Source organism: Musa acuminata, chromosome BXJ2-8, assembly GCF_036884655.1.
Source record: "Musa acuminata AAA Group cultivar baxijiao chromosome BXJ2-8, Cavendish_Baxijiao_AAA, whole genome shotgun sequence".
Lineage (NCBI taxonomy): Eukaryota > Viridiplantae > Streptophyta > Magnoliopsida > Zingiberales > Musaceae > Musa > Musa acuminata.
The window spans coordinates 12,604,716-12,617,232 of NC_088345.1; the positions used below are offsets into that span (position 1 = coordinate 12,604,716).

At 41.2% G+C, this 12,517-nt stretch overlaps 1 protein-coding gene across 5 annotated transcripts in view; it reads right to left on the minus strand.

The window, feature by feature from the left end:
- Positions 1 to 338: 338 nt before the first annotated feature.
- The window catches only part of LOC135619238 (chorismate synthase 1, chloroplastic-like), a 44,025-nt gene continuing 31,846 nt past the window's right edge, over positions 339 to 12,517 (minus strand). The window contains exons 1-8 of one of the 5 annotated variants that reach the window (XM_065121062.1): positions 3,916 to 4,010; positions 3,720 to 3,796; positions 3,543 to 3,603; positions 3,249 to 3,332; positions 2,314 to 2,416; positions 2,076 to 2,170; positions 1,939 to 2,004; positions 340 to 783 (exon numbers count right to left, since the gene is read on the minus strand). In XM_065121062.1, the coding sequence (XP_064977134.1) occupies positions 757 to 783; positions 1,939 to 2,004; positions 2,076 to 2,170; positions 2,314 to 2,416; positions 3,249 to 3,320 (363 nt within the window). In that variant the 5' untranslated portion in view covers positions 3,321 to 3,332; positions 3,543 to 3,603; positions 3,720 to 3,796; positions 3,916 to 4,010 and the 3' untranslated portion in view covers positions 340 to 756. The other 4 variants (XM_065121060.1, XM_065121063.1, XM_065121061.1 and 1 more) reach the window with 4 other exon arrangements.

Here is a 12,517-nt window from a genome sequence, read left to right on the forward strand (position 1 = left end):
AAGGGTGACACAGTCAGTCTTAACATTCAAGAACCAAATTTAACTAAAGATCTGTAGAGAAGCAATTTTAACTAACTGATAATCTTACAGGGACTATTAAACTGATTACATAACATAATTCAAAATCGAGAAGACTTGGCAAAAATATTTAATCGCATTTCTTAATTGACGAAACTTTATAGAAATAAAAAAAGTCCCTTGTCCAGGAGGCAATGAGAGAGTTTTTTCTCTAACAAGCAACATTCATCACAAAGACAGACATTAACATGCTCAGAGAAAAGAAGAGCGTAAGAAAACAACACTATGAAACACAAATAATCTTGTAACATGGAGTGTTGTTACATTATAGCCATTAAGTAGAACATTGCTAATCGTACATGGTTTTTCATATATCGATGTATGTAAAACTAAGGCATCATATATGAGAAATGAATTAAACTAATATTGGTCACTAATACAAATGCCTTTTTCTCATCCAGAACAGGACATAACTGTGTGAATTTGGGTGCGACAACAGCGCTTAAATAGATTTGACAAAAGGAACAACAGAAACTCATTTCAGAGGATTTGAACTCAGTAAAAATGGACCTTAGTTGTGCTTAGCTCCACTAGGAGCAACATCCTCGTATTAAGCAAGCTTTGGGGTGAGCAAGGATCCATTTGGAGCAGGAGCAATCTGTTGCTGGAGGGCAGGATCAACAGGAAACAATCCACATTGTCCAGTTTGGGCCATAAGTTGATCCAACAGCACCATCGCTACCATGGCTTCCACCATCCGAACAGCTGCAAAACAGAAAATCAGGCCCGAACGAAAAATTTTAAAGATAAAATTATTGAAAAGAATAGAAGATAAGAAGAATTATTCAAGAAGCTTCATTGAAAAACGAAGTAAAGAAACTTAAATACATTAACACGTCTCTATTCTATTTATACAGATTATGAGGGAGGATTTCCCTCAATAGAATAGAGGATTTCCGTAGAGAGATTTCCTCATATAGTTGAGAAAATCTTATCTACTATCAGGTCATAGTGGCCTCTTGCTATGAGCTCAGTTTCATGTCCTTCTCTTGTCACTGTCTTCTGCTTTTTCTGATGAATAAATAAATCACAGTAAGACACATGATATAACTGAGAAACAGAAAATTAAACTAGCAGAACATCGACACCACCAGAGTGTTACAGTGATGCATTACCACCCTCATGATAGTAGAACAGATTCTTTGTTTCCCACTAGGGACTGAGGTGGTTTAATTATTAAAACATCTCTGCTTCAATCATTTGACCAGAAAAATTAGTATTTTGTTTCCTTTCATTTTAACATTGTGGAAAGGCGTCAAGTTTTAGTTCATCGGGGATTAGAAATGTGTGGAATATAATCTACAACAACTATCATACATTGATTCAAAACCAGCTTACCCCAATTGTAGATGTTAGGTTTAAAAGCTATTCTCATAGAGATTATGAGGGAGGATTTCCCTCAATAGAATAGAGGATTTCCGTAGAGAGATTTCCTCATATAGTTGAGAAAATCTTATCTATTATCGGGTCATAGTGGCCTCTTGCTATGAGCTCGGTTTCATGTCCTTCTCTTGTCACTGTCTTATGCTTTTTCTGATGAATAAATAAATCACAGTAAGACACATGATATAACTGAGAAACATAAAATTAAACTAGTAGAACATCGACACCACCAGAGTGTTACAGTGATGCATTACCACCCTCATGATAGTAGAACAGATTCTTTGTTTCCCACTAGGGACTGAGGTGGTTTAATTATTAAAACATCTCTGCTTCAATCATTTGACCAGAAAAATTAGTATTTTGTTTCCTTTCATTTTAACATTGTGGAAAGGCGTCAAGTTTTAGTTCATCAGGGATTAGAAATGTGTGGAATATAATCTACACCAACTATCATACATTGATTCAAAACCAGCTTACCCCAATTGTAGATGTTGGTTTAAAAGCTATTCTCATAGAGATGGTTTCTCCATTGGATATCCCTCCCTGAACAGAGGAATCATCGTATTTCACAAAGCCCAAAATTTTAAATGCAGATTAGTAAGAGGAAGAAAAACCTGTATACCGCCTGATCGATTCGTTCTTGTTCGCATATTACCATGCTCGTCCATGTAGAACTCATCGTTATGCTCACTTCCGGTCATAAAAGTACCTGAAGACAGTTTTGAGCCCCAGTAACAGAGAGGAAAAACAAGTCCAAAGAATTCAGAAGCTCTAACCATGCCTGAATTACTGATAAGACCAGTTGTGTATGGAGAACATCAGAAAACATACTTGGGGTCTACAATTACCTACCTGAAAAACCGCTGCCAAATTCAAACCCTTTTGTTGCAGGCAGAGACAACATCGCTTTTGCCAAATCAGCTTCCAGTTTATCAAACACTGGGCACCCAAGACCCTGATCACAGTGAGTGCACTTGAGAATGCTCTCGTAGAATACAAGAGGACATGATTTCCAGCAATTTGAAATTTCAATTAATCCAGGTCAATGCAAATTATTATAATGCAAATTAATCCAGGTCAATTATTTGATTAATGTTTCACATAACCGAGTTAGATGACTATATCATTCTTAGAGATTATCGGACATGAGAAAATAGAGGTGGGAGGACAGGGACAACAATAGGGATATAACCCCAGCTCAGGTCCACTAATCAAATGCTCTCATAATAAGGTAATTACATTACTTCACATTCACAATTTTGCAGAAGCCCTGGAACTAAATAACAACAAAACTTAACAAGCCATAGATGCCAAGATATTTATACAAGCATCAAAATGTACTTTATCTGCCTTTGTCTGCAAATTTTATATGATAAAATATCCTAATTCTTTATTATTACTATATTCTTTTCATCAACCAAGAATTGGTTAATTTCATCAGCATTATGGTTACTCGTGAAACAAGCACAACCAACCATGAAATTGAGTCCAAAATCAAAAGCACATATCGCATGATTCATTTATACTCTAACCCAGCCATTCTTCCAGCACATGATCGACAAAGGATGAACATATTCCTACCAGCCAATATATAGGAACAGTATGTGATAAACAAAGATATAAGAAAAGGTAAACCAATTTGTATACCTTGACAATATATGTGAGAAAAGAAAATCTTATAGTAAAACTGAAAATAGATCTTTCAGATGTCAAAACTAAATTCATATAATATAGACTGGATTATATGACTGTTAAAAGATTAAATAGCAACAAGGTGCATAGGATACCTGTATCGCTCTCAACCCATACTTGAAGTCGTACGTGGCATCTGCATGAAAAGGCCTATAGGCTATTGACATTTCAGTCTAGTCCTGCAAACAACGAGCATGAGAACATCCTGAGCTGAAGGAAAAATATCAATATGGCTTTCAACATCAGAAGGGGAGTTATTCATGGTTAATCGGATTCATCTGTTACTTCATGGCTTCTTACTAGAACCAAGAAGTAATAGCACCAAACGAATTCTGGATGTTAACTTTTATGTTACGAATGTATAGTATTGCTGTGTTACAGGCACTCACATGTCCTCTTTGATCTCTGTATTTAGTACAAATACGCTAATTGAAGTTCCAGTGGTCGTTCCTGCAGTCAAAGTTCCCACATCAACAAACTAGAGCATGCTCATTGAGAACGATATACTGTATTATAAGAACTGATAAAGGAATGGACAAAGAAACAAGAGAAAAACTGTAATTTGCCTTCATAGATTCCTGAAAGAATTCGACATGTATCAGTTTCCTTCCTTGGTGTAGTTATCCAGCTCTGGCCTGGTCTCCTGCATATTAAACCATAAATGTTAAACTAAATTGTACCTGCTAGTTACATGGAAAACACAAGTTAGATATAAACAAAATGGATGAAAAGAACTGATTAGGTGCCTATAGAGCTAAAAACCTTCTATCAAGTTCAAATTGCAGATCTTCTTCAGAAAGAGGAATTCTAGGCGGGCATCCAGTAATAACACAGCCAACACCTCCTCCATGAGATTCTGTTAGAACTCTAGCTTGAAGAGTCCTAATTGAGAGGGACATTCATGTAAAACTGTTAGGACTCTAGCTAGGAGAGTCCTAATTGAGAGGAACATTCTGTTAAGACTCTAGCTAGGAGAGTCCTAATTGAGAAGGGCATTCATGTAGGAGGTTTTTTCTTAGAGAAGAATTAGGAGTTGTAAGGGAATATGAGTCTTGAGTAGGAGTCATATTAGGAGTTGGTTAAAAGTAAGAGTCTTAAGTAGGAGTCTTATTAGGAGTTAGGGTTTAGAAGCCCTATAAATAGCCATGTATTCCTTCTCTTTTTTTAAGCAATAGATGAATCTTTTCTGCAGCCTTTGAGCAGCAACTTGGAGGGAGGAACCCCTATAGAGTTCCAAGGAGGCCGATCCCCTAAAGAGATCAACCCCAAGTTTAAAATCTGCTAGGGTTCTATCACCTGGTATCAGAGCAGCGTTCTTGGTGTCTCGCTGCCCTTCCACAGCCATCTATCAACCCTCCACAACTGCTCAAAGCAATTCCCACAATTGCTTAAAAGATCGTCACCAAATTCTGTCGTCATCTCCACCACCACAGATCATCCTTTGATCTCCCCGTGAATTGCAACAGGTTCTGGTTTTCTACCTTACTGCTGCTACAATTTAGTTATCCTTATTTGAAAATCCCAAAAAAATTATTTCTATATTGCTGCATAAACTTTTCGTCGTAAAGTTTTCATCCCTACGACGAAAGATACATTACAGAATTCCAACCGTATAGCACCATCCGTTTGATCTTGTTACTGTGTTTTTTCTATCCCAATCTCCACGAAATTTTTATGACATCTTTAACATTTCCTAACAGCAGATTTCCTTTGGTTTTGTCAAAAAATTCTCAATATAAACCATTGATATTTTACGTCTAATATGCTATACTTGAAAATCTGTACTGTAAAATTTCAGCTGCATAGCACTGTTTGTTTGATCTTGATACTACATTGTTTCTATCCAAATCTCTACGAAATTTTTATGATAGCTTTGACACTTCCTAACAGTGGAATTCCCTTTGGTTTCATCAAAAAATTCTCAATATAAACCACTGATATTTTACGTCCAATCTGCTATACTTAAAATTCTGTGCTGCAGAAAATTTCAGCCGCATATTGTTGCCTTAACCCATCTATTTGCAATCTTTTTTGAATGAAATTTTTTATACACTTCATAGATCATCTTGGCTTTCATCTAAGATTGATTATAAAGAAATTCATCTCAAAAAAATGATTTTGTGTTGTTGCAAATTTTCGTCGTAACCCGCTGAAATTTCTCGACGAGAATTCTGCAATCGCAACTTGCACCAATTTCCTTGCTGTTATACTGCTGAAATTTTCTTGATTAAATTTGATATCCTTGCTGTCATATAAACTGTGATTTTTCTATCAATTTTCTCCTCAATTCTCTCAAGTTTTTGTTGGGAATTACGTCGAGAAACCGTTGTTTCTTCGACGATAATTCTACTCTTACAAGATAGCACATACTTGCTGCAACTTCCACTTATTTCTGTCAAACCTTTGCTACCATCTACCACAGATCCAAAACTTTCATCCACAGCCCTAAAACTCTGTCAAACCACACCCTCAAACTGCACCCAAAACAGCCACAAAACAAGCCTAAACCGCAGCCTACATCCACCAATCCACCAGCCCTTTCAACCATCACTTCTCTCAACCTATACATGTCTTTAACCCAACAACAAAAGAGAGATCTTAACATCATAGATTTGGGGACATATACTATGACATCTAAGGAGGCAATCAATGCTAAATTCAAAGCCTTGGAGGCGCGAATGGAGGATAAGATTCGGACGCTCTTTACCGAACTCAGATTGGGCCGACCACTAAGCTCGAAGAAATCATATCAAGGAGAGAGCTTTGCCCAATCACACCAAGCCCGAAGAGATGACTTCCAAGGGAGGGGAGGCTCTATGATTGACCCCAACTATCCATGCATGAGAGTGGACTTCCCTAGATGGGAAGAAGGAGACCCGATTAGTTGGATCTCGTGCGCGGAGCGATATTTTTGGTACCACAAAACCGTGGATGTAACTATGGTGAAAATTGCAGCTATACATCTTGAAGGGGATGCTATACAGTGGTTTGACTAGTTTGAACATACTTATGGAGTCCTTTCATGGCGACAATTCAAAGAAGGACTGCTGATTCGCTTCAGACTAATCGATTACGAGAATATTGACGGACAACTAGCAAAGATCCGACAAACCTCCACCATTCAGGAGTACCAAATCAAGTTTGAAAGGTTATCTAATCAAACTCATGATTGGTCTCAAAAACAGCTATTGAGGACCTTTATTGAGGGCTTGAAGCCGGAGATCCGAGGAGAAGTTAAAGCGCGACAACCGTATACGCTTATGGCAGCCATCTCTTTCGCACGACATCAAGAGGAGCAATTGAACCATGAATCTCGGAGGACTAGGGTCAGTCCTCAACCAGTAATATTAAAGCCCTCAGCCCCCCCTACTATCGACCAAGTCCCTACACCAAAGAGGTTAACAAGAGAAGAGCTTCAGGAGCGATATGCGAAGGGGTTATGTTGGTATCATGACGAGCCGTGGAGTCGTGAGCATCGCTGTAGTAAAGGAGGACTTCTTATGATTGAACCGATAGAAGAAGAGGTCATTGAACATTCAGAAAAGAGCCTTGAACATGAAGAAAAAGATGCAGAAGAAGAGCCACAACTGACCGAAGTTACGATACATACACTAGCTGGCTACTCAAACCCGCAAACGATGAAAGTTGGAGGCCTTCTCAAACAACAACCGATCACTGTTCTCATCGAGACGGGCAGCACTAATAACTTCCTAAACAGTAAGGTTGCTGTCCATATGAACTTACCTATTGAGAATTGCGGCAGGTTTGTCGTTAAGGTCGCCAACGGACGGATTTTGAAGTGTGATCATAGGTGCCCGCAGGTGAAACTGTTGCTGCAGGACCAAGAGATAATTGCAGATTTCTTCCTCCTCCCTCTTGATGATTATGAGGCCATACTCAGAATTAAATGGTTGATGACATTAGGTGATATTTCTTGGAATCTTATGCAACTATTTATAAAATTTTACAGTAAGGAGAAACAGGTGATACTGCATGGGAAACGTGAGGGCGACGTAACGATGATTTGCACACAACAAATGGAGAAGGTTTTGCATAAAGCATGCAGGGGCTTTTTGGTACAACTTGAGTAGCAAATTAAAGGAGAGCCAATAGAATTTGAAGATCCAAACCTATTTCCTTTGCTTGCTGAATTTTCAGATATATTTGACGAGCCACTCAACATACCTCTTACTCGTCGGCATGATCATTGTATAATGATTTTTTCAGTCAAATCTCCAGCAAATACTCAGCCATATCGGTATCCACATCTCCAGAATGATGAAATAGAAAGGATTTTAAAAGAGATGCTTAAAACAGGAGTTATTCGGCCAAGTTGCAACATCTACTTTTCACCGGTGCTACTTGTACACAAGAAGGACGGAATATGGCGAATATACGTTGATTACCGAGCTCTCAATGGCATAACCATCAAGAACAAATATCTTATTCCAATAGCAGATGAATTGCTAGATGAAAGGGAGCACAAATCTTCACAAAGCTGTACCTTCGATTTGGGTATTATCAAATACGAGTATATGAAGAAGTCATACCGAAAACCGCCTTTCGAACACATAACGACCACTACGAAATTTTACTCTCTTCAACAAAAGGTGAAATATCTTGGGCATATCATATCAGAGGAAGGTGTGACGGTGGACCCCTTCAAAATTGAAGTAATGCAAAACTGGCCTACCCCGAGGAACATAAAATTGCTACATGGATTTTTGGGTTTAATAGGCTACTACCGTAAGTTCGTGAAAAACTATGGAAAGATCAGTGCACCACTTACTTCCTTACTGGAAAATGATGTCTTTCAATGGTTGGACAGAGCCTCCACTGCCTTCGACAAACTTAAGGCAGCCATAACGACGACGCCGGTGCTAGCGCTACCAGATTTCAACCGACCCTTCATCATTAAGGCCGATGCATCTGGAGATAGAATGGGAGACGTCTCATGCAAGATGGTCGACCACTCACATACATTAGCAAGACATTGTCTCCCCCCTATCAAAGCATGTTAACATATGATAAGGAGATGCTCGCCATTATGCAAGCAGCAACGAGGTGGAGATCGTACTTGATCAGGCGATACTTTCAAATCAAGACCGACCATAAAAGTCTAAAATATCTCTTGGAGCAGAAGATATCTTCCCCCGAGCAGCAAAAATGGGTAACAAAACTTCTTGGATTTGATTATGAAATAACTTACAAAAGGTGGAAAGAGAATGTTGTTGCAGATGCGCTTTCGCAGCTACCTGAGCAAGCTAAATTTTCGGTCGTTTTACTTCCAACCAGCGACTTCCTTGAGGATATTAAGATGGAATGGCAGGAAGATTCAGAGACTAGTAAAAAAAAAAAAAATTAGAGGAAGCACCAAGCTCCGTGACTCATTACAATCGGGACTCAAAAGAATTATGCTATAAGGGACGCATTGTACTTGTGACAAATTCTACTTGCATCTTCAAGAGTAGATTTTGGACAAAGTTATTCCATATGCAGGGTACTAAATTGAAAAGGAGTACGAAATATCACCCACAAACCAACAGTCAGACGGAAGTTTTAAATAGGTGCTTAGAGACAGCCCAAAGCCACCCACCAAATATGACTACCCAAAGAGAACTCCAGACCCAGCAAAGTGCCATTATTGATCGACGGATCGTGACTCGACGACGATGACCCACTAATGAAGTGCTAATACAATGGGCGAACCTACCAATAGAAGATGCCACTTGGGAGAACTATGACGACTTGAAGATTAAATTCCCAGAATTCACGAATCATCAGCCTCGAGGACAAGGCTGATTTGAAGAGGGCGGCGGGTCTGTAAGAACTCTAGCTTGGAGAGTCCTAATTGAGAGGGACATTCATGTAAAACTGTTAGGATTCTAGCTATGAGAGTCCTAATTGAGAGGGACATTCTGTTAGGACTCTAGCTAGGAGAGTCCTAATTGAGAAGGGCATTCATGTAGGAGGTTTTTTCTTAGAGAAGAATTATGAGTTGTAAGGGAATAGGAGTCTTGAGTAGGAGTCCTATTAGGAGTTGGTTAGAAGTAAGAGTCTTAAGTAGGAGTCATATTAGGAGTTAGGGTTTAGAAGCCCTATAAATAGTCATGTATTCCTTCTCTTTTCTTAAGCAATAGATGAATCTTTTTTGCAGCCTTTGAGCAACAACTTGGAGGGAGGAACCCCTATAGAGTTCCAAGGAGGCCGATCCCTTAAAAAGATCAACCCCAAGTTTAGAATCTGCAAGGGTTATATCAGATTCTCCATAAGTTGCAACTTCAAAGTGCTTACCAAATTTATTCCCGCCTGCCCATACTTCTGTTCATTTGAAAACGGACTTTCCATTTAGAGTTCAAACATTAACAATTAAACATAAATATAGCTATCTAAAAAGAAGCTGAAATCAGATTTTTAATGCCCATCTCAAAATGTATAACAAATACTAAATCTGATAGCACTACATCATATGCACCAGGAAACAGATGTTATGGAAACAATCATACAAATTGGAGGATATTGAAAGTTATGGCCAGGTAATGTAGTGTAAATATGTGCAAATAATTACAGGTGATGCTAAAACCTAGCACATTGTGTTAAATGGACAATGTACAGGGTAAAGCAATTGCAAGGTGGCGAAGGAGCATACATCATGACAACCACAGCAGTAAACAGGTATGCATCATAATTACTGTGGCAGGAAAGAAGATGCTGTATATCAGAATACTTTAAAATCAAGCAAACAGGTATGCATCATAATATAAATCAGAAGACACACAGGAAGATTCTCTTTATCATAATACTTTAGAATGTAGCAAAATTTGAGAATTTACTATCTTGGTTAACACTCATCCTATATCTGTATTATTATATTTAGACAACAACATCCAAATCTGAATCTGGATCCTTGACAGGTATACATGTAATATATGAAGTTTCACTTGGATAGGGAAAAGGTCGAGATGGCACACTCTTTTTTATTTATCGCAGGAAGTAAAAACATAGAAACCAGATTTATATAAGTAGCCTATTATTGAAATTGGTAAAGCAGTAATGTCACAAGAAGTTAACTGGACAAATCTATAGGTACAGAACTTCGGAACCAATATCAGAATTTTCATATGTAGAAGAAGAAAATAATAATAATAACACGAGGGGTAGGCAGTAAAAGCATGCAATTAAAACAGGGTAGCCCATGATCAATTGATCAGCTAATGTTAGTAAGCCTAACACCAAATAATTGGCAGATTAACAGGATAAAGGGAGGAGTTCAGTAAACAATTATAAACAGTGACAAACTCTATAACAACGACGAATACTGAACTTGTTAGTCATGGTGCAGATAACATAGCTCCGAGAGCTTACCGGTCATAGTGTGATTAAACAACAATGTAGATCTAAAATCTGTTGTTCTAGATTTATGTCACTTGATCTACCAACTTTATGCGTCCTAGAGCAAAACATGTCAACTGGAAAAACTTTGCTTCTTGTCCTCTGTTGGTGAACTGATGTATCGTGATTGATAAGTCGGTCTGGTCCACGGGTCGATGTCGGGAGTCAATAGTCGGCCGAACGGGTCGCTGAGGTTGATCGACTACAGGTCGAGATGTCGGATCCATCTAGAGGAAGGCGCCTCTCGATCGGGATGGTCACGCCTTGGGGGGAGCAGGGGGTTGGGGGGTGGTGGGGTGGCCGCTCTCCTGCACATAAGGCCCTCGTCGGGTGGTTACCGACTTTGGCCCCCTCAACGAGTAAGTTAGCGCTTGGTTCTCTCTTGTTTTTGCCTCTTCCCTGGCCAAATACCGGCCAGGGGATTTTATACTATTGTACGAGGGTCGACCGTACACGGGTTTGGCGTGGCGGTCGATCCTCGAGGGGCGAGGAGGTACCTTTGTGCGGCCGCCGTCCCGGAACGCATGGAACAGCTCCATATGGCACCGTCCCGCTTTCCGGGATGGGATATACTAAGGAATGCCTTGGTACGGATCTTGGCTCGGCGTGTGGGAGTACTCCTCTTGCTGACTTGGCGGTGGCATGGCGCGACGTTGTTCATGACGTGGCCAGGGCCCAAAATATACCTTATCACTTCTCCCCCCCCCCCCCCCCCCTCCCCCTACCGAGGCGTGCCGTGGGGTCCTTGCGAGAGGGCGAGGGGTGCGCCTGGGTCGGAGTGCCGTGTGTATATTGATTGCTCATGAGGGGAAGTCGGGTTGGTTCATCGTGGGGCTGCTCGGTGGGCGGTGCCCCGTGCTTTGGGCAGGGTTGAAACTGCTGGCTGGGTGGCTGGGCCCAGGTAGGATGGTACTGGCGAGTCACTGGTCAAGGGTCCGAGCTGCGAGACTCGGGCAAAGACTGGACCTGTTGGCCGAGTAACTGATCTCGAGCACAGGTTTAGGACTGGTGAGTCGCAAGTCAGGGGATCGAGCTACCCAACTCGGGCAAAGACTGGACCTGTTGGCTGAGTGACTGATCTCAGGCTTAGGTTTAGAAATGGCGAGTCATAAGTCGGGGGACCAAGTTGCACGACTCGGGCAAAGACTAGACCTGTTGGCCGAGTGACTGATCTCGGGCTCAGGTTTAGGACTGACGAGTCACAAGTTGGGGGACCGAGCTGAGCGACTCGGGCAAAGACTAGACCTGTTAGTTGAGTGACTGATATCGGGCTCAGGTTTAGGACTGGTGAGTCGTGAGTCGGGGGGACCGAGCTGCACGACTCGGGCAAAGACTAGACCTATTGGCCAAGTAACTAATCTCGGGCTTAGGTTTAGGACTGGCGAGTCACAAGTCGGGGAACCGAGTTGTGCGACTCGGGCAAAGACTGGACCTGTTGGTCGAGCGATTGATCTCGGGCTCAGGTTTAGGACTAGCGAGTCGTAAGTCGGGGGACCGAGCTGCATGACTCTGGCAAAGACTGGACCTGTTGGCCGAGTGATTGATCTTGGGCTCAAGTTTAGGACTGGCAGGGCGATGGGTGGCGCGTCAGGGTGAACGCTAGTGTCATCGTGCCATGTGGCATGCCAAGTGGAGCAACATAGGTTCTGGCAAGAAGTTTCCTGTCACAAGCGGTTTCTGGCAGGAGATCTCTCGTCACGAGCAGCTTCTAGCGGGAGACCTCTCGTCACGAGCGGTTTCTGGCAGGAGGTCTCTCATCACGAGCGGCTTCTGGCGGGAGGCCTCTTGTCACGAGCAGTCTTTCAGCAGGAGCTCTGAGATTGGAGAATCTGGGGGAATCTGAGTCATGATGGGTTTTAAATGCTACGATCATCTCTTCCCTTGGGAAGCCCAAACGTCGCTTCGTGGTGGATTTGCCTCCCTTTTATAAGCTCCTCCCAGAGCAGTTGTCGCTACATTGCCCAGCCTTCCG